This window comes from Hippoglossus hippoglossus, chromosome 17 (assembly GCF_009819705.1).
Source record: "Hippoglossus hippoglossus isolate fHipHip1 chromosome 17, fHipHip1.pri, whole genome shotgun sequence".
Taxonomy (NCBI): Eukaryota; Metazoa; Chordata; class Actinopteri; order Pleuronectiformes; family Pleuronectidae; genus Hippoglossus; species Hippoglossus hippoglossus.
In genome coordinates this window covers 18,538,850-18,564,296 of record NC_047167.1, presented here as the reverse complement: position 1 = coordinate 18,564,296, position 25,447 = coordinate 18,538,850, and the positions used below count along the sequence as shown (strand labels likewise).

The 25,447-nt window shown below is 41.2% G+C and overlaps 1 protein-coding gene across 2 annotated transcripts in view; it reads left to right on the top strand.

Moving 5' to 3' along the window:
• Positions 1-25,447, top strand: part of insra (insulin receptor a) — a 47,626-nt gene that overhangs the window by 6,074 nt on the left and 16,105 nt on the right. Inside the window, exons 2-6 of one of the 2 annotated variants that reach the window (XM_034614683.1) lie at positions 4,029-4,580; positions 20,632-20,968; positions 21,970-22,023; positions 24,718-24,857; positions 25,187-25,331. In XM_034614683.1, coding sequence (XP_034470574.1) covers positions 4,029-4,580; positions 20,632-20,968; positions 21,970-22,023; positions 24,718-24,857; positions 25,187-25,331 — 1,228 coding nt within the window. The remainder of the gene's footprint in view (positions 1-4,028; positions 4,581-20,631; positions 20,969-21,969; positions 22,024-24,717; positions 24,858-25,186; positions 25,332-25,447) is intronic. The other variant, XM_034614684.1, reaches the window with a different exon arrangement.

Here is a 25,447-nt window from a genome sequence, read left to right as displayed (position 1 = left end):
TTGTGGACTCAAACACTTCACCCACCCCTCCATCGGCATAGTGGTGAGTAGATAATGAGTGAATTTTCCTTTTCGGGGTGAACTATCCCTTTTTAAAGCAGTGTACTGATTACGTTTTACAGCCCTTCTTAAAGTGGATTACATAATATGTTGTCAGTTTGGAGACAGCGAATGTATCTCGATGACCTCGGCATTTTGTGGTTGTGTGGTTAGTTTTTAGTCTAGGTTGGAAAACAGCGGAACAGCACAAACCTTGAAAAGGGAAGTGTTGCAACCATGGAGTGTGTGTGTGTGTTCCTGTGTGCTCATTGAGGCCTCAGTTCTCTGCGAGGCCCAGCTATAATGTACACCATTAGTCTAACAACCTGTAGCGCCCTCCCCCCCCTGACATTCACCTCCTTCACAAGATCAGAATTGCCTTTTGATGCTTGCAGCTGCAGTGAGAGCATTGTGAATTTGTACATTATACCCATGAGCACACAGTGGACAGATGGTGAAGTCTCCAGCGGACTCCGTGTAGTATAGATATGCAGAGTACTCAACACCTCACAGTTACAGTTGAGTGCATGTTGATTTAAATTTAGGACCATCCCGTGACCCAGGCATGATTTTCATGAGCCGATGTACAGACATACTTAATAATGCTTAAACCAGGCCTAGAAGTTAGAGGGTTATGCTGGTGTCATTTTATCATTTAGCCTGACTGATGTGAATTTTTGGAGGCCGATGCCAAGGTAGTAAAATATTGGCGATATTGATATATTAGCCTTCAATTCAACATTTAATGTTGTAGTGCCTCATGATGCTGTTATTTTTATATTGTGGATAGAATAGCTGGAAAAGAGCTTTAAAACCTATTGAACTTAACTTTTTAAATGTCACTCTAATATATTTTTGGTCTCATGCAAATCTCTTTCCAGAAATCACCTTTACTCATCTTGTTGGTAGAATAAATTAAATGTTTGTTGTTGTCCTTTCATTGGATCAATAATCTCTCTAACCTTTTACATTTTGATTTGACCGTGTCTGCTCGTTTTCCATCTTGTTATTATTAACAGGCTTTTGTTTGCTCACAGTGTTGTTGAAATGGGAAACCATCACACTGCTCCGTTTTAATTAACCTTAAAAGTGAATCTGTCTCCGAGGTGCAGGCAGTGATGGAGATAGATAGAATCTAATAGCATCAGTCAATAGTGATCTGTCCCTCTAATGCCTCTAATTGACAATTCAGAGCACCATTGGGGTGTTTGGCTGTCTCGCTCAAAGTAGGTGATGTATTGAGAGCTGGAGCCAGCCTAGTTTCCGTAGTAACCTTTGTGATGTCTCCCAGTTTTTCCAACAAGCTTTTAAATTCTGCGACGCACCTGGTTTGTTTTGCCTGAGTTGTATAATGTCGTCATTGTTTCAGTGCCCTACTCTGAAATAACCCAAAAATCGTGTGTCCATTTGTGCATGTGGCTTTTTTTGTATTTTTTTTTTAGTTCCACTTCTGCCAGAGTTTCGTTCCTAAACTAAGTATTCACACATGGTGAAGTCAGCCCGGCCAGTTCTTTCTCTGCTCTAAAATTCCTCACTTACACACCAGGGCTGCCATGTTCCAGTTTCCAATGTGAGCCACTATCGGCACGGCTGGAGTGTATTAGATTCTCTATTGGGAATGTGGTGCTAAAAATACTGGCCTGGCTGAAAGTGTACACTGATAGGAGCCTGGACTCGCTGCCCTGTGATGATTCGCCTTCTCCACAGGGTCACCCAGCACTCTGCTAGTTGACTTCACTGCCAACACAGATTCACCAGCCCCTCGTATTTTTACACTGCCAGCGTCTTTGTTCACGAAACGGTTCTGTTTGACTGCGTGTGGCTCCGAGGCTCTTGTAAATGTGTTCCTTCATGCATCTAGACTTTGCTGCAGACTCCTGTCAGTTACTGTACAGTTTGATAGGAAAAGTTTCATTTGGAGGTGGATGTGTTGAAAGAACTGATTTGTGACTTTCATGCATACAACTCAGCGAAAGGAGCTGCTGATCCAAGCCAAGCTGCTTTTAACAGGCGGCAGTTTAAACCCGGGCTCATACATTTTCTCAAACAAGCCACAAAGTCGTTGACCAAACTCCCGATAATTGCTGTAAATTGAGCTTTCTGGTTAAGGTCATGGAGTGAAAAGCTTGTTTTTGGACACAGTGTTTGGACACTGTGTGTGTGTGTGTGTGTGTGCGCGCGTGTGCCAGTTGTCTTTTACTGTTATGCAACAGAAAGTGTAAAATGAGCCGCTGCCATAAAGAGGTGCACGCCTAGCTGTTATACCTCTTCCCCACATGGCTGACCAGTTGGCCTGATGCGCCCATCTCAACGGTGGGTCGCTCAGTAAACAAATACAGTCCTCTCACCAGGCAGCACACCTCCAGCTGCACCCATGACTTGTGAACTGTAAAACTGTGGCCAGAACGTCCCACAATGCACCTGCAAAGGAAAACATCTTTATGACCATCATTATTTGTGTTATGTCACAAGCATATGCTCCACAAGTTGGCTGGTTTCCAGTGGAGAGAACTGAGGAAATCCTCATTACTGTCGATGTTCCTCATACAGAACCTCCCCCTGAGTGTAATAGGGTTTGATATATTTTGCAGAAGGCTTCAAGATCATTACACGTTTTAACTTCAGCTGCAGTTCTCTTGAGATTCATCTAGAGTGGAAACGACATGTTGATTGATTAATTCAATAAAGCAAACTAATAAACTGCTTAATTATCTAACAACCATAAATACAAATAACAAAAGCAATTTCTTGCTTCTCAAATAGGGATGCACAATAAAACAATATCACTTATTTTCACAGTATAATTTTCATCAAGAGCAATGTAACAAAAGTTTAATATATTTAGATATATTCCTTATGTATTGTGCAAGCAGAATGAGGAGGAATAACACATAATTGATCCGCCTCAGATTTGTAAAACATTTTGCTGTTTATCAAATGCTTGTCATTTTCTGCCTGAGAAGATTTCAAAACCACAACCTTAACTCAGGAGCAAGAGTCTTTAAACTTAAAACAAACAACTTTGTGATGATTAATTATAATAATATATTATAATGGAATGAAAATTATATACCAGCCCTATTCTCAAATATAGACTAAACAAGTAATTTGAACAAATCACCTGGGGCTCTGTCATTACTATTTGACTTTCATTAGACTAAAAGATTAATAAAAACAAAAATGGACAGGTAATTTACCGTAAGTTGCAACACTAACATTCATCTCTCATACTGTCATTGTGGTACAGTATAATTTGAGGTGATTGACGTGGGACGTGTCTGCACAGCAGCAGAGTCAAGGAATTTCTCATCCAACCAGATCATGTGTCTGGGTGAGGACTGACGAAGCCCCAAACTTACTACTGGTGCAATAAACGACCATTAGTGCTTGAATTCCCCTCACAGACAAATACTTTTAATGCATTAGCTAATGTTTTTTATGGTGTTGAGTTACAGAAGCAACTCCACAAATCAACCCAGCGTAACCAAGGATGAGCACAGCTCTGATGACAGCGCTCCATATTTGACAGTGGCTCACTGCCAGATATGTGGTTGCTAAACAAAATGTCAGTGAAGATAGTCTGGTCTTCATCAAAGACAGAGACATAACCACGTACTTTTCAGTAAAATACTCCCTCTAATTAGCGAAAGATATATTATTTCTCCTCCTTTTGTCCATCTTACTTCTTCAACCCTATTTTTCCAGTTTGCAGAGTAAACCTGTAGCGTGACGTATCAGCCAAGTGCAGCAGTTGTAATCTTCTGTCAGCGGATAAATTATCTTAAGGCATCTTCCTGTTCTTCACATCTGAGAGTCATAATATCACCTATTCATAATGCATAATACAGTTTATTCACCTATAAGACATGACTGTAAATCTCAATCTTTCCACACATTATTGTTTGAGCCTTTGAGATATTTTTCATGAATGATACATGAATGAGTCTAGTTTCTAAAGAACCTGTGTCTTTCCTTTCTTGTCTCTTCAGTTTGTGTAAGCAAGGACATCCGCAACAATGTGACCAACATGCAGACGCTGGAGAACTGCACTGTGATCGAAGGCCACCTGAAGATCTTGCTCATGTTCAAGACCAAGCCAGAGGATTTCCACGGCCTCAGTTTTCCAAAGCTGAGAGTGATCACAGACTATCTGTTGCTCTTCAGGGTTTACGGCCTGGAGAGCTTCAGTGATCTCTTCCCCAACCTGACAGTCATCAGAGGCAACAACTTGTTCTTCAACTACGCCCTAGTGTTGTTCGAAATGCTGCAGCTGCGAGAGATTGGCCTCCACAGCTTGATGAACATCACCCGAGGTGCCGTGAGAATCGAGAAGAACCCAGACCTCTGCTACCTCTCCACTCTGGACTGGTCCAAGATCCTGGACTCGGTGGAGGACAACTACATCATGGCCAACAAGAACGACAGAGAGTGTGGAGACGTGTGCCCAGGGCACATGTCCCTTGGGAAGACCACCTGCCAGACGACAACAATCAATGGACACTTCAGTGAACGCTGCTGGACGCAGAACGAATGTCAAAAAAGTAAGAAGACTTTTGTTATTATTCTCTATCACATGTGCAAAAAATATTTGGCCTTGGTTATTGTCGGCGGTGGAACTGGTGTTATACAATCTGCACACCCAGCACTAATCCAGGACCATCCTGCTAAGGATCACTGTTTCTGTTATTCATCTTACCAGCATTGATGTAAAAGGAGCGGACTAAATAATAGAAACATGTGTCCGTATAATTCTTTTGTCACTCAACAATTACTGGAAATAATCTGTTGTTGTTCTCTTGCTTATAATAAGCTCATTGGACTTTTGGCTTCCATCTGGTAAATCTATATTTCCTGCAGCAAATTTTATGGTATTGAGTAACAGAACTATTCCCTCTTACAACCATCGTGATACATGTTATGAGAATCCTGGATCGTTGCTAAAAACCACAGAGTTATAAAACGATCAATTGCATTTGACTGCTGGGATCTGTCGCACACAACGAATGTGGGAATTTCTGGCGTTATTGTGAGCTTTGCCTGCCTGCTGAGGACAGTAACAACTTTATGGGTGTTTTGTTTTTTTCTGCGGCCCACCAGTGTGATGGTATTTCTCCCATTGATGCCGATGGTCAAAATATTTTATACAGTATTTAACTATCAGGACAAGGTAATTAATAGAAAACGCTGCCATTATCTTGCTTTTCTTGGACTCAGCTGCAGCTTCTGGTCTTCAGCAGATGGGTTTTATTCAGTAATGTCTCATGTTAGTCACTGTCTAGTTTTTAATGATAATCAAGTTGAGTCTAAAAAGATGCCAAAAAGTCAATAACATAGTTCTAATATAATTTTTTATAGGATAAACAGTTAATTTCCCAGGAGGCTTTTGATTATATTCATGATGCTTATCCAAGCCCTGCTATTACATTATTGTCAAATGAATTCCTTGCCAGAGACTAGTAGCAGCTCCTTGTGCAGCTCTTCCCCAGCTACTTTCCACCGACGTGTCATTATTTCCATTCCGCTTTGGTTTTACTACACGTCTAACCAGTCTAACATTTACAGAATTCAACTTTCCATTTGGATCAAATAAAAGCTGATGGGGGTCAGTGTTTCAAACCAAAATAGTTCTTTGTTCGCAGCCGAGTGAATGATGAATTTGCAGCTTTAAAGTTGTTTTGTAGTATTGAAATGTCAGAGCTGTGTCATGTGTTCAGGTTTAGTTAAGTAGGCCAGGTTCTGTGTCAACGCAGCTTGAACTGTACTCTTAATGTGACGCAACACCTCGCCAGTTAGTCTATGAATGTTTACTCTCAATAGGCCGTACTGCTGTCATTGCTCCTCTCTTGTGTGGAGGAGGTGAAGAAGATGGTGGACATCAGGACACATTTCTCATTCTCCGCTGTGAAGCAATAAGCTCCTGCGACACGGGCTGTTCCCTATATGATCTGGCTTTTACTGTAAAACCACAAGCCCAGCCGTTTCACACTGGAAAAAAGGTTCAAGTTCGAGTGCTGAGAAGAATTTTGCGCATGGGTGATGTGTGAACACCTTGGCTCGCACCGTTACGCAACAGAGCGGTACATTAGTTATAACAGTTCTTTTGAAGCAGTTCCCCTGCACATGTCTGACTTTTCGAGCTCTCAGAGATGTTTGTTTGGTGTGGCGACTACATGCACTTTCTCTCTCGAGCTGAGCACGCCCCATTATTATGCTCTCCAGTCCTCTTGCCACTGAAGAGTGTTTTTATAGTTTTTCCACTAATGTCTGTGCTTGAGGTGATGATTTCTCTCAGTCATCACAAATCCTTGAAGACATTTGCAGAATGGGCCCAGAAGACCTACTGTCAAATTGTGGCGATGTGGTAAATTTCAAGGGGGAAGTGTTATATAAAAAGTCTCGCAGCATATGATTTCCTAATTGTGTGCCATATTCTGTTGATGAATCAACACCAGATGCTGACTGGCGAGCACTGGTCTTCAGCCATGGGCCTGCATTCGGCACGGGCAGGGCTTGTGGTATTGTGGTCTGGGACCTGCGGTTTTTTGCCTACTTTCGCTGAAGCATGAAAAGACCCGTCAAGCCCCAGCTTGAACCACAGGACAGAGAGCAAGGCTTTCGGTGTCCCTTTCAGATGTTGTGCTTTTTACTTAGTTCTTATTATAGACCTACAGTAGCTCTTAAAGTGAGCTACATGCATCTCTTTCTCTCTGTTAATCTGCTGCTCGCTGCAATAACTTTCTTCACAGGGCTCCAGAGTAACTTTTTCCAGTAGTTTCACAGGTGCTCCCTAGTAAAGCTTATGAGCATCAGCACTAAAGTTTAGGCCTTAAATCAACATGCATCGCCAACACATTCACTACTTTTCCATCTGATTTATGCTTTGGTGATAAATAGGCAATTTACAGAAATAGCAGAAGACAAATAATAGATTTACAATGATAGCATAAAAAAAGGGGCCGGTACATTTCTGTCATTACAGTACAACAAAACAAGTAAACAAGGAAGTTCCCCCCCCCCCCACTTTAGAGCACATCCCCCTGAGAGCCACTGAGTCTCTGCACATGTGAAGCACAACCCCATAGCTCTTTGAACCTGACAGGTGCTGTGCTGCCTCTTTGTCACCAAACCCCCCCAGGCTAGTTCCCATGATGCTTTTACTCCTTCAATAAAAATGACATGTTATCTCATGTACAATTGAATGTTATTTGGAATTGCATTGCACTGTAATGTTCAGTCATCCTTCTTGCCAAATATGTGACGTTACTGTGTTCAAGTTTCTGTTTTTGACATTAAGCCTGGGGTGAGAAATGACAGGATTTTCTAGCTGTGGTGGGAAGGGGTTGGTATTAGTAAATTTATTTAAGGATCTGAATAGATGTTCTGATCTATATAAGCTTTAGATCGTGTTTATAGTCCTAAAGGAAGCAAGAATACATCTAAACGTGCATTTTTGAACTATGCATGGCAACGTTCTGACTTCTTTGTGACCTCCTCAGAACACGCTGTATCATATGATGGGGAATAACTTTCTGATCAATATAAGCTTTAGATCGTCTCTATTATTTGCAGAGATAAATTGGAAATTGTTTTTTTTACATACAACATAGATTTTTGATCTGACCTCAGAAATACAATTTGTATATAAAAATCCAGTTTTTCTTTTCTAGCACAATAGAAATCTTTGAAATAGAGATAAAAAATTGGCAATACAATAATACTTTACGTGTGTACTGCAGAGAAAAGGCAGTGGTTACATGCTGCAAGTGACAGAGGTGACTGTGGGTCGCACGCACTTTCTGTAGTCCGTCCACCGGGAGAAAACGAAGCTGAAGAACCAGGAGGCTTGGCTTAGCTCCCATGTTTGTAGTCACAACCCATTTCCCTTCCTTGCTTCTCTAACAGGGGTAATTTGAGCTTCTCCCAGAGCAGCCACTACTAATTTCCCCCTCCTTTTTATACCAAATTGGGTGCGTCCATTCAGTAAAGTGGCAAAGCAAGGTTGCAGGAGATGCTCATTATGAAAGCTGATTGGATTTGACTACAGGCGCACACGCACACACACACCATGTCAACAGCTGTAATTGTGGTAAATACAAGGCATCGTGCTGTGAAGCATATTTTTGCTAATTAATCTTTACATTTTTGTTCAAAATTAGTCCTAAAAAGGCTTGATATATTAAAAACTTTTTAACTACATATTACTCCGTGCCTCAGAGGTAGTTTCAGTTCTTGAGTTTTTTTGTCTTGTATGTCTCTTTATTTATTTATTTCATGACTTACCGGTAATAATCAGTAGTTGTCAGATTTTCAGTCTTTCATAAACACAGGCTTTTAAAATCTGCTGGCAAACAAAGCAGGCCTTTATTTCCTTTTTAAAATTGAGTTAAATTATTATATGGCACAAAGGGAGATATTACTGTTTAGTCTTTTGATGAAACATTTCTTGCCAACACTCATATAAAGATAATGGGTATTTGATTATGTTTTAGTGATGGCTGTTATGTGGCACAGCTTGTTGGGCTGTTAGGATGTCAGCTTAGCCTGAGCCGCAAAAACAGACTGGCAGCTGAACATATTGGCTGTGACTCAATAAGAAAGCAGGGGCTTCCATTTGAGATATTATTTTGGACCGCTTAAGAGCACGGACAAAATGTCCACCGGTTTATTAGCATTTTTCTTAAATTTTGTATATATTCATGTATTTACTATAATTATTTTTGGGGCATTTTCTAGAGAGGTGACAGCAGCAAAATAAAAAGAAATGAAAGTGAGGGGATTGGGAATAACATGGAACAATGGTGCCTGGCCAGACGCAAACCCATCATGGTTCATGGTCATGGTCAGCCAGACCATAAAACACAAACGCTCTCAGGGGTCTCCCTAATATTGCACATGTAAGGCCACCTTCTTGTCGGGGGAAATTCCCAGTGTTAGTATGAAGTCATTTTTCAGTAATTATATGTCACACAAGTTTGATTACTGTGAAACAAAATCCAATGGCGTTATCTTTATTGTTTTTACTTGGTGCAATCTCATGTGTGGAGTATTAGGTCTTTGTTATTCCAGTGTTATACTTGTGGGAAGCAGTGACAAAAATGTGAAGTAATAATGAACTAGTAGAGTACATACCTTCGCCAAGGCCCCACCGTCCACTTAAATCAAGCGTCACCGAAATGCACACACTCATAGATATCAGTTCCCTAAAGATTCATTAATTATTCCCAAGCATATTTGTGAAAATGTCAAAATATGTCATAATGTTAAAGAATTCCTTGATCCACCCTTTGGTCCAGATCTGCCCCAAAATGTGGATGGACTGATTCCTTCCATGTTCCATCCTTCCACCAAGTTTCATGGCAACCCTGTTCAGTAGTTTTGTGTAATACCAACCAACCAACAAGCGGACAGGGGTGAAAACATAACCTCCTTGGTGGATGTAATAATAAGGGCCCATATCGTCCCTACAGCTTTTCAATCATTCTTTAATGGCTGGTTTTATTAATGCTGGAATATTAACTAGATACTTTGTTTTTGTTCTCTTTGTGGAGCTGTTTCTGTTGCAGGCTGTTCACAAAGCTCAGGGCGATACACAGTAAATGAGCTTGAATTTCCCAGGAGGCCAGTATTTTACACACATTATTAAAAGTGATCTTAATTATCTCCTTCTGCCGGAGATGATGATGATGAGACACCCAAGAGGGACCGTCCTGTGCACCGCAGCAGCTTTCACTAGTCTGTAGATCTGTTACATATTTAATAAGCTGCCATAAGGTGGAGAATGGATCTTAGCCTCCACCTCTGGCTGGTTTGGGACTCCTCACACTTGTTGAATGTGTGCATCTGTGGGCAAAGGGAGGATCCTGTGGGTCGATGCAGGTTGTCTCAATTGGGTTTTTGTTATAAATCACATTTAACCCAGGTCAGGTGAGGATCCGGCGCCTCCTGGCTCACATTACATATATCTCCTGACCAATCACAGGATGGAGTTGGAGCTGTGTCAGGGTCAGTGTACGTGGGCAACACAGACACGGACAATAAATCACACGGAGACACAGCCTGTGTGCGTGTGCGTGTGTGTTTGCAGCTATTGTTTAGTCTTGCTGCTAGGATACACAAGACTAACACTGGGGTGTAATCGTGGATATGAACACATCAGTCATTCACCCGGGCTGTATCGGAAGGGCGAGGTCACCAGTCACGGCGGAGGTGAGGAGGGGTGAGGGGAGGGGTCCCAACTTGCCGTTGACCTCAGCTCTCTGTTGACTTTGCTGCTGCTTCCACACGCATCGGTCATCGTTGGTTCCACCGCGATCCTTTTCCACCGCGAACAATGGCAGTCGAAGAAGTTCACGGAGCGTTCTTCCCAAATACTCTTCCCAATTGTTTCCCGTCTTTGTTGGTCTGCTTCCTCTCCGAGGTTATGAATGGACTCCCAGGCCTGGAGTGCCGCCTTGGTAGCAGCAGACACTTTTATGAGACCAAAATACTGATGGGTGGCCCATGGAGGTCAGCAAGGCAGGAAGAGGACTAAATTAGCTGCTAGTAAAGCTGTCTGTGGGGAAATAAGAGGATATTGTTACTGTACTTTATTATTTTGGGATGGAAGGGAACGCTGCCGTGACAAAACTACAGTTTTTTTTCATTGTCGTCACCGACTTGTGTTAATTGGTGGCATTTTTATTTGGAAATTATAACTGTATGTCACTTTTTACTCATCATGGCGTAAGGACACCGCACTTTGCTGTCTCTCTGACATTAAGGCCTAGTGCTAGCGAAATTCATCTTCATGTTTTCATCGCCAGTCGTACTGCCTCTAAAACATAAACTGTGTTCGAGTGCCAAGTCAGCCATGTCCTCCTCCCATCACATGCATCATTCCTGCCGTTTCTATTTTTGTCATGGCCTCCATTCTTTCGCTATCGTCTATTTAATATTAAACCTTAAAGCTTCCAGCGTGGTTTCTTGCCCTTGCAAGAAGCGAGAAGTAAATGTGATTGTGATTGTGTTCAAACTGAAGCAAAGGTGTTAGAAAATGGAGACTTGTCAAAGTCGTTACATCCTTGCTAAGAGTTAACAGCTGTTCTGCTGAGTGAAAATGTCCTCAAATCCCCAGATAAGACAAACTCACTTTACCCATGTGTTCAAATTTATTGCCTGTCACACGTCTTCCAATACTGACTGCTGTGATTTTATGACAGGACCGCTACATCTATTCAGAGATCTCACAGCGTTACATCAGATGTCATCCAAACACAATAAATACTGTACATGCACATATGGCCGAGGTATAGGACGTTGTTTTTTTTATTAGATCATATATTTTTTCTTAGGTTCTTCTGAAAGAGGCATTATAATCCCAACATCATGTTTGAATTCCTCTGCTTTTTTTTTGTTTCCAATGTGCAAACGCTCCTGGATGAATAGTCAACTCGTCTGTGAGCCATTTGTCTTTCATTTTTTGGTTCCTTTTCGTGCCTCAGAGACATGCAGGCTTATTCTTTTTTAACATCTGGTGCAGAACGTGGTAAGTAAAACTTTGTGTAGCACTTTTTGCAACCAGAGCTTCGCAGTCACAAAGACAAACAAGCAAAAATAGTGAAAAGGTGCTACATGTATGCATCTATCAACGTATTGTCTTTGCCGCCAAACGTTGTTTCTTTCCATTGAGCGGCGCTACTTCTTCATCTGACGGCAGACTGGACGCTAAAGTGGCACCTGAACTGCGCCTCTTGAGGTGCAAAGTGATATTACGAGATACGACGGGCCAGGGCTTTTAGGTTAGAATGCTAACTTCAGTAACACAATACATCAACATCTGAAAAAAATACCAGAACTGTTATTTCCTCACATTGTGTCAATTATCAGTGAATTTCTTCTTTACTCAGTTCTCCTGTTTGACTGTCGATAACAGTGGTTGAGACAAAATGGGACAAAAATACACGATCTTGTATAGATATATATGTAACTCAATTAGTAGACCTTACTTTGTACAATAATTAATAACATGTTGTGACCTAATTTCACTCACAAAAGTTTACTACATGAGAAAAATTAATCAGACAAGGCAACTGTGCCTAAGCTCCACTTTTTCGCAAACCTCAACAGTCTTCTCTTTTCATGGTACAGTTTGTAGAGCGCAATGCTACTATCCTAATACAGCCCCCCCCCCCCCCACACACACACACACACACACACACACACACACACACACACACACACACACACACACACACAAGTCCTTTCCTTTGAGCTGACTTAACAGCTCTGGCATTCAGTCTTATATGAAGCTGCACCCTGCGAACCCTCGCCGTTCAGCTACTGGAGCCATTCCCTTGGAATCCCAGACATTTCAAGCATCTGTTAAAGCTGGACCGACAGGCATTTCTTCACCACTGTACGCGCTCACACTTACAATCGACAGTGGATCTACAGCATCTTACTACTGTAATTCTGCTGGTTTTATCAGACAAACAGGGAAATATTTACTTGATCTGACCTCTCACCAGTTACACACAGCTTTGATCCAGATCAGTTTGTTTTGTCACTTTTCTACTAATTATAAAGCAAATGTACATCTGACTCTCACATTGCATTGTGGGTCATATTAGCACCACTTTTTGACAAGGTGAAAGATTTGTTTAGATATGTTATTTCTGGTTCTTTATCCATTTTAACCGTCCATATTTTGAGTCCTGCAGTATTATAGGAGTGTAAAGCTAAATCAGATCAGGCTTAAAATAACAGGATCTGTGTATCAACCTTTTATCAATGTGCATGTGTACTTCCCAGATTTTCTTTTTATTCCAACCAACTGGTTGTTGGAAGAGCTGTAGATATACATTTAGAAAAACATCCACACGAAGGATCCAAGTGTCATGAATAAACAACGTTTTTCATCCAGGGCAGACACCTGTGCCTTTTTTCTGTCCTTTAATAATTAAATATAACTAAATAAGGAAAGGAAATGACAGAGGAAAAACACTTAACGTTCCTGCTGGTGGCCCTAACTTGTTTGCTTCATCAAAGAAACTCAATTTACTTATAGAAGTGGATTAAGGAGACCTTCCTATGTGACTCTGTTATTGTGAACACTTTGTGCCTGCTTTCATTTATTATTTATTTCTGTGGGCAGCTGCACACTAAGTAAGAAGATTAATAGCGTTGGTTAAAATTAAAATTTTAAAAGCGACAAAGTGTGAGGCTGCATTAATGGTATAAATGCTTTTAATGTCATAACACGGAGATATTCACTGTTTCAGCCTGACACTGAGCCCTGAGAGGAAATGAAGATTCAAGACCATGGCCTGTGTCATTTGCCTGTCAAACAGGCAGCATAATTGACCATCAGTGATTGCACAATGTGTTATCATTTCTATTCCAGTCACGGATAAACCGAATATCCTGCCTTCAGATGATAGCAGTGTCCGGCTGACACTAACAACAAAAAGTGCCTTCCCATGTTGTCTGTGTGTTTTTGTCCTATTAATGGAGGCCCGGGCTCGGTTAATGAAATTGTTTACGGCTGCTGTTGCTACCCGAGTCGCCTGAACCAAGCCTTGCTGCGGCTGAGTCAGACCAGGTGATGAGGACACACCGGGAAAAACAACCAGACAAATGGTTCCAGACCATAATATTCATCTGTTGTTTTTACCACTTAAGTTTGAGTTGGATAAATCATTGGTTGTTTCTGTGTCTTAAATGTTTCACAATATGCATTTCTGGTTCCTCACTGATATCTGTGTTGTCTTTTTCTTTGTTCAACAAGATGAAAACAAGTGAATTCATTCATTAGATAAATCAAAAGTCCTTTTCTTGTTTGAGGACTGCAACTAACTTATCAATTAATTATCAGTTAATATGTCAGTTATTTTTTATTGATTTGTCAATTAAATACATGTCCAAAGCCAGTAATGAGTGGCAGCTTCACAGAGCCCACACACAAAGTATTCAGGATTTGTGTTTGATAGACTTTTTGGTCTCCAAACGCAAGTTAGTTAGTGGTTAGTGGTGTCCTTTTATTAAGAATTTAACATTGCATCGCTTGTCCAGTGCTCCTCTCTGTACAAGTCTTTCCAAAGTCAACCTCTTGACTCAAATGTCACACACTCCATGAATTGATTCATTGTTGATTTTGAACAGCCATCCATCTTCGTTTGCCGCCAACTAATTTATATTAAAGGAATAGAGGTAGTTGGCATGCAGTGAAAAGGGCACAGTCGGGGATTTGTATTTTTTTTACAAAGAAATGCAAATGCTGGTGTAGACTGTTATTTGTGTATTCAAATTGAACAAAGGCCTCAGATGTCTGGATCATGTCTCATCCATTGGTTTTAGGTAAAGATGTGAAATATAATATCTTCATAAAGGTAATTTCATATCCACATATATCATTTCTTGTTACTCTTTCCATTTTTCAACTATGTAAATTGTGGGCCTGTATTTGCAGATGTACAGTAAGTCACAGTTCTAGTTTCAGGACATGTTCAGGTTCTTGCAGGAACGTGTTTTGCATAGAATTTTTTATTGGTCTGCCTCCTATATAAACATCTATTAGTTGTGGATCTGACCGTAATCAACAAAACGCTCCGGGATACTCCAGAAACCTCATCTACCAGCCTGATGAAGGGAAGATAAACCAAACATTAGGGCTTGTGGGGACTGCAATCAGCGATATCACTATTGTGAGATCAGTGTAATGTTTCTCTGTGTTTTATTTGTGTTTCTGTGTATTTAAACTTCCACAACCATCTACCAGAAAAATACAGTGTGGAGGATTCTACCATGCAGAATAAAGGACTTTGAGTCATTACTTCTGATGGTCTACTGAATGCATGAAAACCCAACATGGTCCTCAGAAGAGCGCATTCCGCCAAACAGTTCCCTTAAATCCAATCAAGCCACATCAAATTACACACACTCATTGATATCAGTCCTCTAAATATCCTTGATTTTTTGGGATTGTCTGTGCATTATTTCTTGAGAAATTTACAACCACACCTTGGAACTTTAAAGAAGGAATAAATTCAGTTTAATCACGAATCACAAACAACATTTTTTATTTATTGTAAAAGCTTGAATTAGCACAACTGCCTTGTGGGATATGGATATATCGTTTGTATGCAGATGGGTTAATGAGCAATAACCACTGGTTTTTATTCTTGGATATTGCTTTCGATGTTACTTACTTGCTCGACGGAAAATTTGGTTTCGTTATATGTTGGGGTTTAAGAAGCAATTTGAAGATGTTCCCTTGGCCTCTGTGAAACTTATTAATGTTTTTTACTTTTCTTACATTTGATAGACTTCAATGATTATTTCGAAGCTGATTATTTCCGATCATGTCAGGCCTGTATGGATCTACTACACTTCTGCCTTTTCTATGTCTCTTGCCTGACATCATCATCCCCAAATATCTGGTCAGCTGTTGTGCTGCACCAAGCAACAAGTGCCAAGCGATCCATGTCACATTTAAATCATATATCAAACTTCAAAGTTCAATTTTGGCAGCTTATTTTTGCACTCGTGTTGCTCTGTTGTTATTCTGTCAGTTGGTTTTAGAAATCAGAAGCGGAGAAACTTTGACAAATCACCGTTTTCAAAAGCACTTTGTTTGTTCCCTACTTAGATTCTTCTCTTCTAGGCTTTCAGCATAAAATAGTCCTTCATAAGAAACTAAATACCACCCTGGTCATGGCCGTGGAATTTTAATTACCAACCAGCACACCGCCACAGTCCCGTTTGGCATTTTCTTGGGTCTAATATGATCTCAACACAAAACGCCTCAATGTGCTGTTGTTTCATCACTGCCTTAAAAGGAACCTGGAAAAACTCACCACAAACCGATTTTAGGGAGGGTTGCGGTTAATGAAAAGCACAGAGGCTCTTAATTTCAGGCAGAAATCCCAGAGTTTTTTGGGTACGGTGTAGTTTAGTTCTATCCTCTTTGCTTGTAGGATTCCTAATTGCTTACGGTGTGCTTTTTAATGTTGGTCAAAGGAACAAAAATAGAAAGCTCTTCGCACAACTTGGTGTATTGGTTTCAGATCAATCCAGAACTGCAGACAATGGAACTGTGGTGAACTGTGAGTCATTCCTAGCAAGCAATGTGGATTCTTTCTGCTTCTTCGACACCCCACAAGTGGCGTTGGCTGGCAGTCAGCACAGAGCCGTTTCTTCACCTCCCTCTTCCAAGCTGGCATCGCCCTGACAGGGTGTATTCATCTCTGTCACACTGGAGCCTGGAGTTGTGTTAGCTTGTTGTTGTTGTCCGTGTCGGGCTTCGGGGATTCAGCGTTTCATTGTGTGGCCTCATCCAAGTGAAACCTCCGCTAATGAGATAAAGAGCCAGGCATTTCTGCAGCATTATTCCTCCGCCTTCATGTGATCCTGCTGCACTTCGCACAAACCGCATGACAAAAGATCAGACGGAGCTCGACCAGGGTGCCAGAGATACCAGTGTAATAAGGATAAAGGATTCAGAGACACAAATTCTGCCTCAGGACTTTTTCTTAAGATGTTTCCAGTCATAAATGAATCTAAGTCCAACTGCTGACCTGGCGCTGGGCTCCCCAAACCCCATTGATTTATTGTTGTCAAGTGATTTTACTCTGCACAAATAGAAGATAAATATTGAAGATGCTGACAAGATCTAACTCGAGCTAAGAACTACATGATATAGACCAAATGGAGAAAACCTCTGCCCTTTGTTTACTGTGTTAGCCGCTGCGTCTATAATAATAATTATAATAACATGAATAATAATGAAAAGAAAGCAGGCCTGTATTTAGAGATTTGTATTTTAATGAAAGAATGACAAACTCTTCCAAACAGCCTCCTCAGTGTCCCCCCTCCCTGTAGGAGATCAGCGATGGCTTGGGGTGGCCCCCCACTCAAAGGTCGTCAGGGTCTCAACCTTGGAAACATTTGTGACAAGCACAAAAACAAGTCTATTCTCCTCAGTGTGTCCACTCTTGTTTGTATATTAGAACCCTCTGTTATGTCTAATAGTGAATAATTTGGTATTGATTTTCACTTTACATTGATTTTAACTGAGCAGACGCGGCCAAGTCAGCAGCTGGCAAAGCCGTACAAATCTTTTCAACAGTGAGTGAGTGGTTTGTTTTGGTGCTTTGTGAAAGTGGTTGCCCACTTGTTCTTTCAGGTGCACGTCTGAAGCTTAACATCAGTCACTCAAATGGATTTACCCAATGGACTGACACACATTAACCTTCGCCACTACACCCACACTTGTGCCTCTGTTAAAAAACATCAGACATACAAGATTTAAACTTCAACAAGATTATTTACGCTGTCAATTATTAAAAAAATATATATACTCTGTTTGGAAAAGAGCAATGGCTAATTGTAAAAATATACCGATCTTATTTATTTAACCAGAACCCAAAAGTATTAAAATTAAAAATATATTTAAAAAAAATGAGAAACGCAAAAAGTTTCCAAAATATTGGATTTTAAATCATATAAAAGAGAAAATCCCTCATTAAATCATCCAAATTGTTTTTCTTTGATTTAATTGATTGATCAAGTTCTCTGTTTTATAGATAGATGTACTTTATTGATCCCAAATTGGGAAATTATTGTGTTACAGCAGGATGTCAAGGGCATTGCACATAGAGCGAAGAACAAGAGAATAAATACACAAGATGACTAAATAAGAGACAGGCATGCAAAGTTGCAGTAGTTGTTTGCAAAGGTAAAGGGAGGAACATGACTAAAATACATAAATATGAACATAAGATTAAAAAAAGGCTCTAATGCAATCAGTTTGTAAGAGCAGGCGTCGGTTGTTCAAACATATCTCGATTTGGATGGAATTTTGTTGTGTCGCTCTGGGGCCGTTGAAGTCTCCAAAAAACACCTAATGAGTTGTAGACAAGATGAGGCATGATCCATCACTCACTGAAGCTGTTCTGCACAATACTGACACAACATGATTATCTCAGCAGGAGTTTGAACCATTACGACAGGAAAAAAAACACACTTCTCTGAATAAAAATCATTATTATATAGACTTTGTTTTTCCGTCTGTCCACCAAAGATAGATGTGCAACCGAAAATACTTAATAAGAGCTAGTTGTGCTTCAGATCAGTATATAAACAGCCGATTTGTGGTCTGGAGAAGACTGAAAGAGAACTGCAATCCTGCTCACTTTAGTTCAGCCCCAGCCTGTTACTATGTGGCTCATGTGTTTTTTGTGTGTTTTTTTGCATACCTCCGATCGCTGCTGCTGCTGCTGTCTGACTGGCTCGGAGAGAGGAGAAGAGCAGAGGCACACAGAGGGTTAAAGCATGTGCCTGTCCTCCTTGGAGATGGGAGAGGCCATTTGTATGGCTAGCTCCCACAGCTAGCCAACACATTGGCTAAGGCTGAGGGTGGATCTGCTGCTGGGCCTGTGCTACGGCATGGAGCCCCGCTGCAGGATCAGGAGTCAGCCAGGACAGACAGCCAAGCTTTTGTGTGTATGCACGTGCATATGGGGGCGTACGTGCGCTTGAGGAGAAGTTGAAGGGCAGCTTTTGAAATGAACCTTGGAGGTGGAAAGGGAAATTATATCAATTGTATTTGTTTTTAAGTGCAGAGAGGGTCTTTAATACTCTGTAAATCCCATTGTGAGGTAGATTATTTGGACTAGCAGACTGACGCAGATAAAAAGTGGTTATGTCATTTGTTTTGCTTGCACTGTGCCCCCTTAAGCTTCCCCATTTCACTGCCATTCTCATATTGCTGCTTTCCCCCCCCCCCCCCCCCAAACATACTCTCTTCATGTGCTTCAGGAGCTTACCTCCATTAATGTGATAGGACCAAAGAGGGGGGTTGTTGTTTTGTTCGTTTAAGGACTGACCTCATGACACTAATGAAGCCGTGCTGTTTTGGACATATACTCACTGAGTCATGTCTAACAAGAGAGGCTTCAGAGAGTTACGGAGAACAACACATTATGGAAATTCATTGTCTGTCATAATTGGAGATACAGCACCCGACTGTGAAATGTGGTTTTGCTCGATGTGGCTAAATGTTCAGGCCAATAAAACACATGCAAGCTCACATTTTTACGAGCTGACCTGTAACCTGCCACTAACCCCGGCGATTCATTATCTCCTGTGCTGCTGAACTATCTTAATCTGGCTCTCGTGGACGAGAAGATAATCTCATCAGGCAGGTCGGTCTGCTGTATTTACCTCAGAGTAGCCTCCGTGTACCCTTGCTCACTCGTCCTCATACCTATAGTGAGACAACAACGTGCACATAAACTGTGCACGCTCACACATGCACACGCACGCACACCTGCCAATCCTGAGAGTCAGTTATGTAACTTGTTTATTTACAGACGGACACACATGCGTATGGACGTATGCATGAGCGGGCAGCCTACAGACTTGTGTCTTTGTCCTCAGCTGAACGTGCTTACGCCCCAGAAACATCAGTGGACCTTTGTATGTTTGTGTGACTATCAGAACACTGTATCTTCCTGCTATCAGTGTTTATGTCTTCTGTGTGCTCACAAGGTGCTTGAGTCCACGCTGCTGGAAAAGGCCTGTGCTTAAATAATGTTCAGCTGCTTTAGATGATTCAGAGGTTGTTTGATTTAAGGAAATTGCAGCGTGGGGTTTAACAGTATATCAGTGCACAATATATCTCAAATTTACAGTCATCGCGATATCAACATGCACAATATACGTGTTGCCAAAGACTGCTTGAACTGCAATAAATGGAGTTCCATGCGCCATGCATTCACGCTCTGCTTGTCAATACAATTGGCCAATCAGATGGAGCCCTACTGCCCTAGATAATAAATAAAGATATTCCGATCATTGACAGGCCTGTCCAGGGTTTTTCCCTCAAAAATCAATCACAAAAAGTCATTTCATTTTCCATATCTAAATCTATCCTATGTATAGTCTGATCTAATCTGTGTACTTTCCATTTCTAAACAAATCTTGTGGTGCTTACCACAAGGAGGTTATTATTAGAACGTTCCCCCAGGTATTGCAGTTCTTGTGTAATAACTCTTTCCAAGTAAACAGTACTGTTTTGTTACTTCAGTAAATGTACAAGGCCCTCACAAGAACAAGAACGACACCAAGCAAAGCCATCTTTCATGTGTCTCACTTGCAAATTACTGTATGCTTCAAATGTTTCTCCATCGTCTCTGTGTCACTTTCACAAGACTTCTGGGTAAGTGTCTGTCTTTTAGTGTTGGATCCCTGCTGGTTGTGCTCAGTATGCTTGTTGGCCAATGGCAGATGGTCCTCTGGGCTGCTGGCGAGTGTCGTGTGGATGGATTTCTCTCCTGTGGATGGAGAGATTAGGCCATATGAAATTTCTGTGGTGTTAAAGATATAAAGATACAGTATGGTGCTGTCATTAGGGACTGATTCAAATCACCTATGACAACTGGGGAACTGAAACGATATGTTTGATTGGCGATAAGCTCCTGTTTCCTGTGCTTCTCTTCCCGCAGCTCAAACTGAGCTCGTAATACATAACCTTTACTTTCACATGACACACTTTGCTTTCATGGGATTCATTTCCTCCTCAACCTGACCTTGTTCTTCTTTCCCTACCTGCAGTGTGTCCTGTACAGTGCAAACACCGGGCCTGCACCAAGGACAACCAGTGCTGCCACGACCAGTGCCTGGGCGGCTGCCTGAAGCCCAACTCAGCCAGTCACTGTGTGGCCTGCCGAGGCCTCCAGCTCGAGGGTGACTGTGTGGACCGCTGCCCCGAAAACCACTTCACCTTCAAGGGCTGGCGCTGCGTCACATTCGCCTTCTGCCAGGATCTCCACAACAAATGCAAGCGGGAAAAGGAGCGCAAAAAGAACCCCGACTGCTACGAGTATGTAATCCACAACGGGGCCTGCGTCGCCGACTGTCCCTCCGGCTACACCACCGTCAACTCCTCCTCGTAAGTGGACACTCATACTGGTCTGATGGGCTCTTAATGACCTGAAGTAACAGTTTGATCATTGAATCTGGTTCAATATTCTTCATTCATACATGCAAACACACATATACATCAGAACTTAATCCAGGGCCTTTATATACGATAGGATTGTGTTGACTAGTTGATTCTATTCCTTGTGCAATTTTGCTAAAAGCATACCTGTTGAGGGTGCTAAAAATAATAACAGTGCTTTAATTTACAAAAGCATTCGGCTTACTACAGACGGATTATTATTATAGACTCCGGTATTATGCAGTCATCATTCGATTGGTGTATTAGACCTGGAGACACCGGTCAAAATGGCAAAAAGTCAATTATTTAAGGGCTGTTGTCAGAAAAGGTTGAATGATTAAACAGAAATGCAAAAATTCTGAATAAAATGGTTTTCATTTTATGTAGTTCTTCATTTCTGAACTAGTTTAGCAGTTCAGTAAAAACAAATGATGCAGCAATCAATCAGCAAATTATTAGTTGACAGACATAAAATTCATCAGCGAACACTTTGGGAATCAAATTAATGGGTTTCTATGACTTTTTAAAACAATGTTCGGCTTCTCAAATATCTCAGATCTGTTGTTTTTCTTTGTCGTAAATCACCGTCAACTGAAAATCCTAATTTTGGTCCTAAATATAAGAAAGAAAACAACATAACTTGATAAATGCAGAGTAAAATAAAAAATAGTCTCACGTCTAAAACCCCCCAAAAAAGAAAAGCTTTTTAGATTTCTGCTTGGCTTTTGCTCTTATCACTGTTTTTTGTTAATAGCATAGGATGAGTATACTGGAGCTAAGGATCAGACTCTGTATATGTGCACATGCACCTCTGTGTTTGTGTGAGAGAGTGCAGACAGCTAGGTCATATTAGTGCAGCGCAGCAGGACGGCACATCTGTGTTTATGATTTTAACTCTGTATCCATCTGTTGCCTGTTTTGTTTTTTTTGTCCCCCACTTGCTGCACAAGATTGTTGGTTGTTTACCAACCGGTGGCGACTTCATTGCCGCAAACAAGCTATAGGCAAGTTTTCCATCTCTCGACATCTGTAATTTACAGCTTTTTATGTATGTATCTCCGTATCTGCATTCTAACAGGCTTGCCTCCTTAAAGGAAGGGTGTAGTACATGTTCTGACCTGACAATGACCTTCATCGCCTTGACACCTTCATTGACCGTGACGGGCCTGTTGATTAGTGTGGGTGTGCCTGCAAGCACAGACACTCCAGACAGCCCTAATCATGTCGCTCAGGCAGAGGCTGAAACCACAGCTGGATCTTTCAGGACCTGCTGTCTTGTGTAACAAGGCTGTTTGACTGGCTCACAGTTAAACAGCGGAGGTGTCAGGGAGAATTTGGGGACAGACTGAGTCCCCTGGGGTGCCGGGTCTCGATCCCCTGTGGCTGGCTGCAAATAGATAAGGGCTCTGTCTGGCAAACAAATGCAGCAGTGTAGTTTTGACAGTCTCTCATTCACAATGGTGATGACAAGGACAAGTGGTTGCGCTCTGGTGCGGTGTTTGTATTGTTACGTGTGTATTCAACCTTTATTTATTCACTGAGGGTTTGCAAAGCACATAATCTCCATTTGAGCAACTTTTAACTTACATTCTGTACATTTAGACCTGAGAGGTTTCTAGCTGGACTCTCCGAGCAGATCCAGCTCCACTGGAGCAGATAAAAGCTGAAGTCCCTTGCTCAAGTGCACCTCAGCAAGAAATGAGAAGGAAAGAGAGCTACCCATTCTCTTTTGCTGTCCAGCAGGTACAAGGTTTTGAATCAGAAAAAGAAAACACACGTGTCCAGCTAGACTGAGAAAGTCTCTGAATTATTATAATAAATTAAACATCTGTAGCTGTGCCACTCTTCATCAGAACTTGAATAAATACATTCTTTACATATGTTCTGTTCTGTTCTATCAGAGATCAGCTGATTAATTTGAAGCGAATAACGTGTTTCAAGTAATATAATCACTTTGATTTAAATTCATCACAGAAAGAAATTACAGTCAGGCACTTATCAAGCTATATCTTGAAAATATGAAGTATTATAGTATATTTTTACATTCTTGTATCGTGTCCTTTGGTCTATATTGCACAGATTTCTGTAAAGTGGAAGTGGTATTGTGGAATTTAAGAGCTCCACAGTTCGAATCTAGAGCTTCTCTGATGCTGATGTGCAGATGTGTTCACCTCTCGCCAGGGGTTTAAATAAACATACCTGCTCATCGAAAAACCTAAAGCTGCTACTGACCTCTACTCGTATCTCTGCCTTTTCCCCATGATGCCCTTTCTGTCCCCCTGGCATATCCCTCACATTTGTTGGCTTTAAATTAAGCTGTGGAGATGAAAGTGAACCAGATAATAAAACATGGCCCATAACCCTCTTTTTTTACACATGACAGACACACTTTACTTTTGTGCTTGGCTTTGATACAGGTGGTTTGTTTTGATCTTTTACACGTACGACATGGCTGCAACAATACCAAACTACTTTCGTTTTACTTTCATTATGTATTTACTAGACAACGTCATAAAAACTGTAGCACATGAGCTGTCGCCCACTTCTTTTATTTGGCATTCACAAAAAAAGAAATGCCTCATGCTTCTGTATTTGCCAATGCCAACTTTCTCAACTGTTGCTGAACAAAGACGTCCTCACCTAATAAACCAGCCAAAAGCAAAACAACTTGAACACATGTAGTACTTAGGACACTGACCCAGAGCAAACAGCCCATCATTGTTTAATCTGTGCCTTAATTCCCTCAAATTGAAACCCACAAAAGTTTTGTGCAGCGTGTGACGTCTCTGAAAGATGTGTGCTCTGGCTGCTGGGTGTTTCTGCGAGGCTGCAGAGATTGTTGTGTACTTTGGATTTCACCTCATCAAAGTTTGCACTTACCGCATTATGAGAGCGGGATTGTACAGACGGCTTTTCAGGAAATGGGTTAATATGGTTGGCATACAAAGGCATGGCCATATACTTGTTATGAGAAGAGACTTGTTATGAAAACATTATGTAAGCCAGGTCGTTCAGCTTGCTTGTCAAGGTCAAAGTTTGGGCTTAGTTCATTTTTAGTTCAAACAAAACAAAAGTTCAAGCTGGCATTCAGGATAGTGTTGAGGTTTAATCCTCATTGTTTTTATTCTGCATGCAGTGCAGAGAAGATTTATTTAAAGCAGCAATATTCAACATTTTCATTACAGGACTACTAACACCCAACTCTGCAGTTCCCCTTTAGCTCTGCAGAGCCTTACAGCATCTTCCAGCTCATTGTTTGACCTTTATGTTCGACAACTTTACTGTTTTGGTTCAGAATCAAAACTATTTTGAGCCTCAAGCAGCAGCTTTCAGTGTAAAGCTGTGAAGACGCACTGTGCACAAACATGAAACAGAGTTGGTTGCATTCAGCTGCAAAAGAGCCATATTTCTAACAGGAGGTGGTGGAGACCAAAACAGAGCTGAAAGAGAACACCGTTCTGTGTCTGCTAGCAATCATGTTCACCATATCATTTTAAAATCTGATGAAATGTCCCAGCGGTTTCCTGCTGCCCTGTGGTGGCAGAGAGGCAGGTTTATGGTGTTTCAGTGTTGAAGACAAGAAAGAAGTTTAAAAATGACTGTAATAAAATTTAAAACATGTCATTTGTGACTTCAGCTTACACAGTTATCTTGTGGACACAGTTTTACTAATACTTGTTTTCCTCTTTGTTATACAGCCTCAACTGTATGCCCTGTGCAGGGCTCTGTCCTAAGGTGTGCATGGGTCTGAAAACTGTGGACTCTGTCACTGCTGCCCAGGCTCTGAAAGGCTGCACTGTTCTCAATGGAAGCCTGGTCATTAACCTGCGTGGAGGAAGTGAGTATCTGTGATTTGTTTGATTCAAACTTCAGTTCAGAACAGATAATATCAAATAGTGCTTCAGGTTACGATAAATCAAACAATTCATTCAACACTTAACATTTAACATGTACCTTAGCAAGTAACACACAAATTACAATAACCAAAGTAAATAAATACAAGTTTTGTGTCAGAACAGGGTCAGTAGGTTGATCATTTTATTCAGCTTTTGCATATAGAGGAATGAAAATACAAAACAAGATTGAGAACACAGTTTGTCAAAGAACAGTTGTCTGTTGCAGATTCAGAAGTCACTTTAAAGGCTTGTGTTTTCTGGTTTTCTGTAGACAACATAGCAGCTGAACTGGAAGCCAGTCTGGGTCAGCTGGAGGAGATCACTGGCTACCTGACAGTGCGACGTTCCTACGCCCTCGTGTCCCTCTCGTTTTTCCGCAAACTGCGTGTTATTCGTGGAGAGGAACAGGAAAGCGGGTGAGACTTCGTCTTCTGAGCCCATCTCATCCTCAACCATTTCAGAGCCTCCTCCTGTAATTATGAGTTAAAAGCGGAAGGACTGACCTTTTCAAAATGTCTCACTGTGGTAGCTG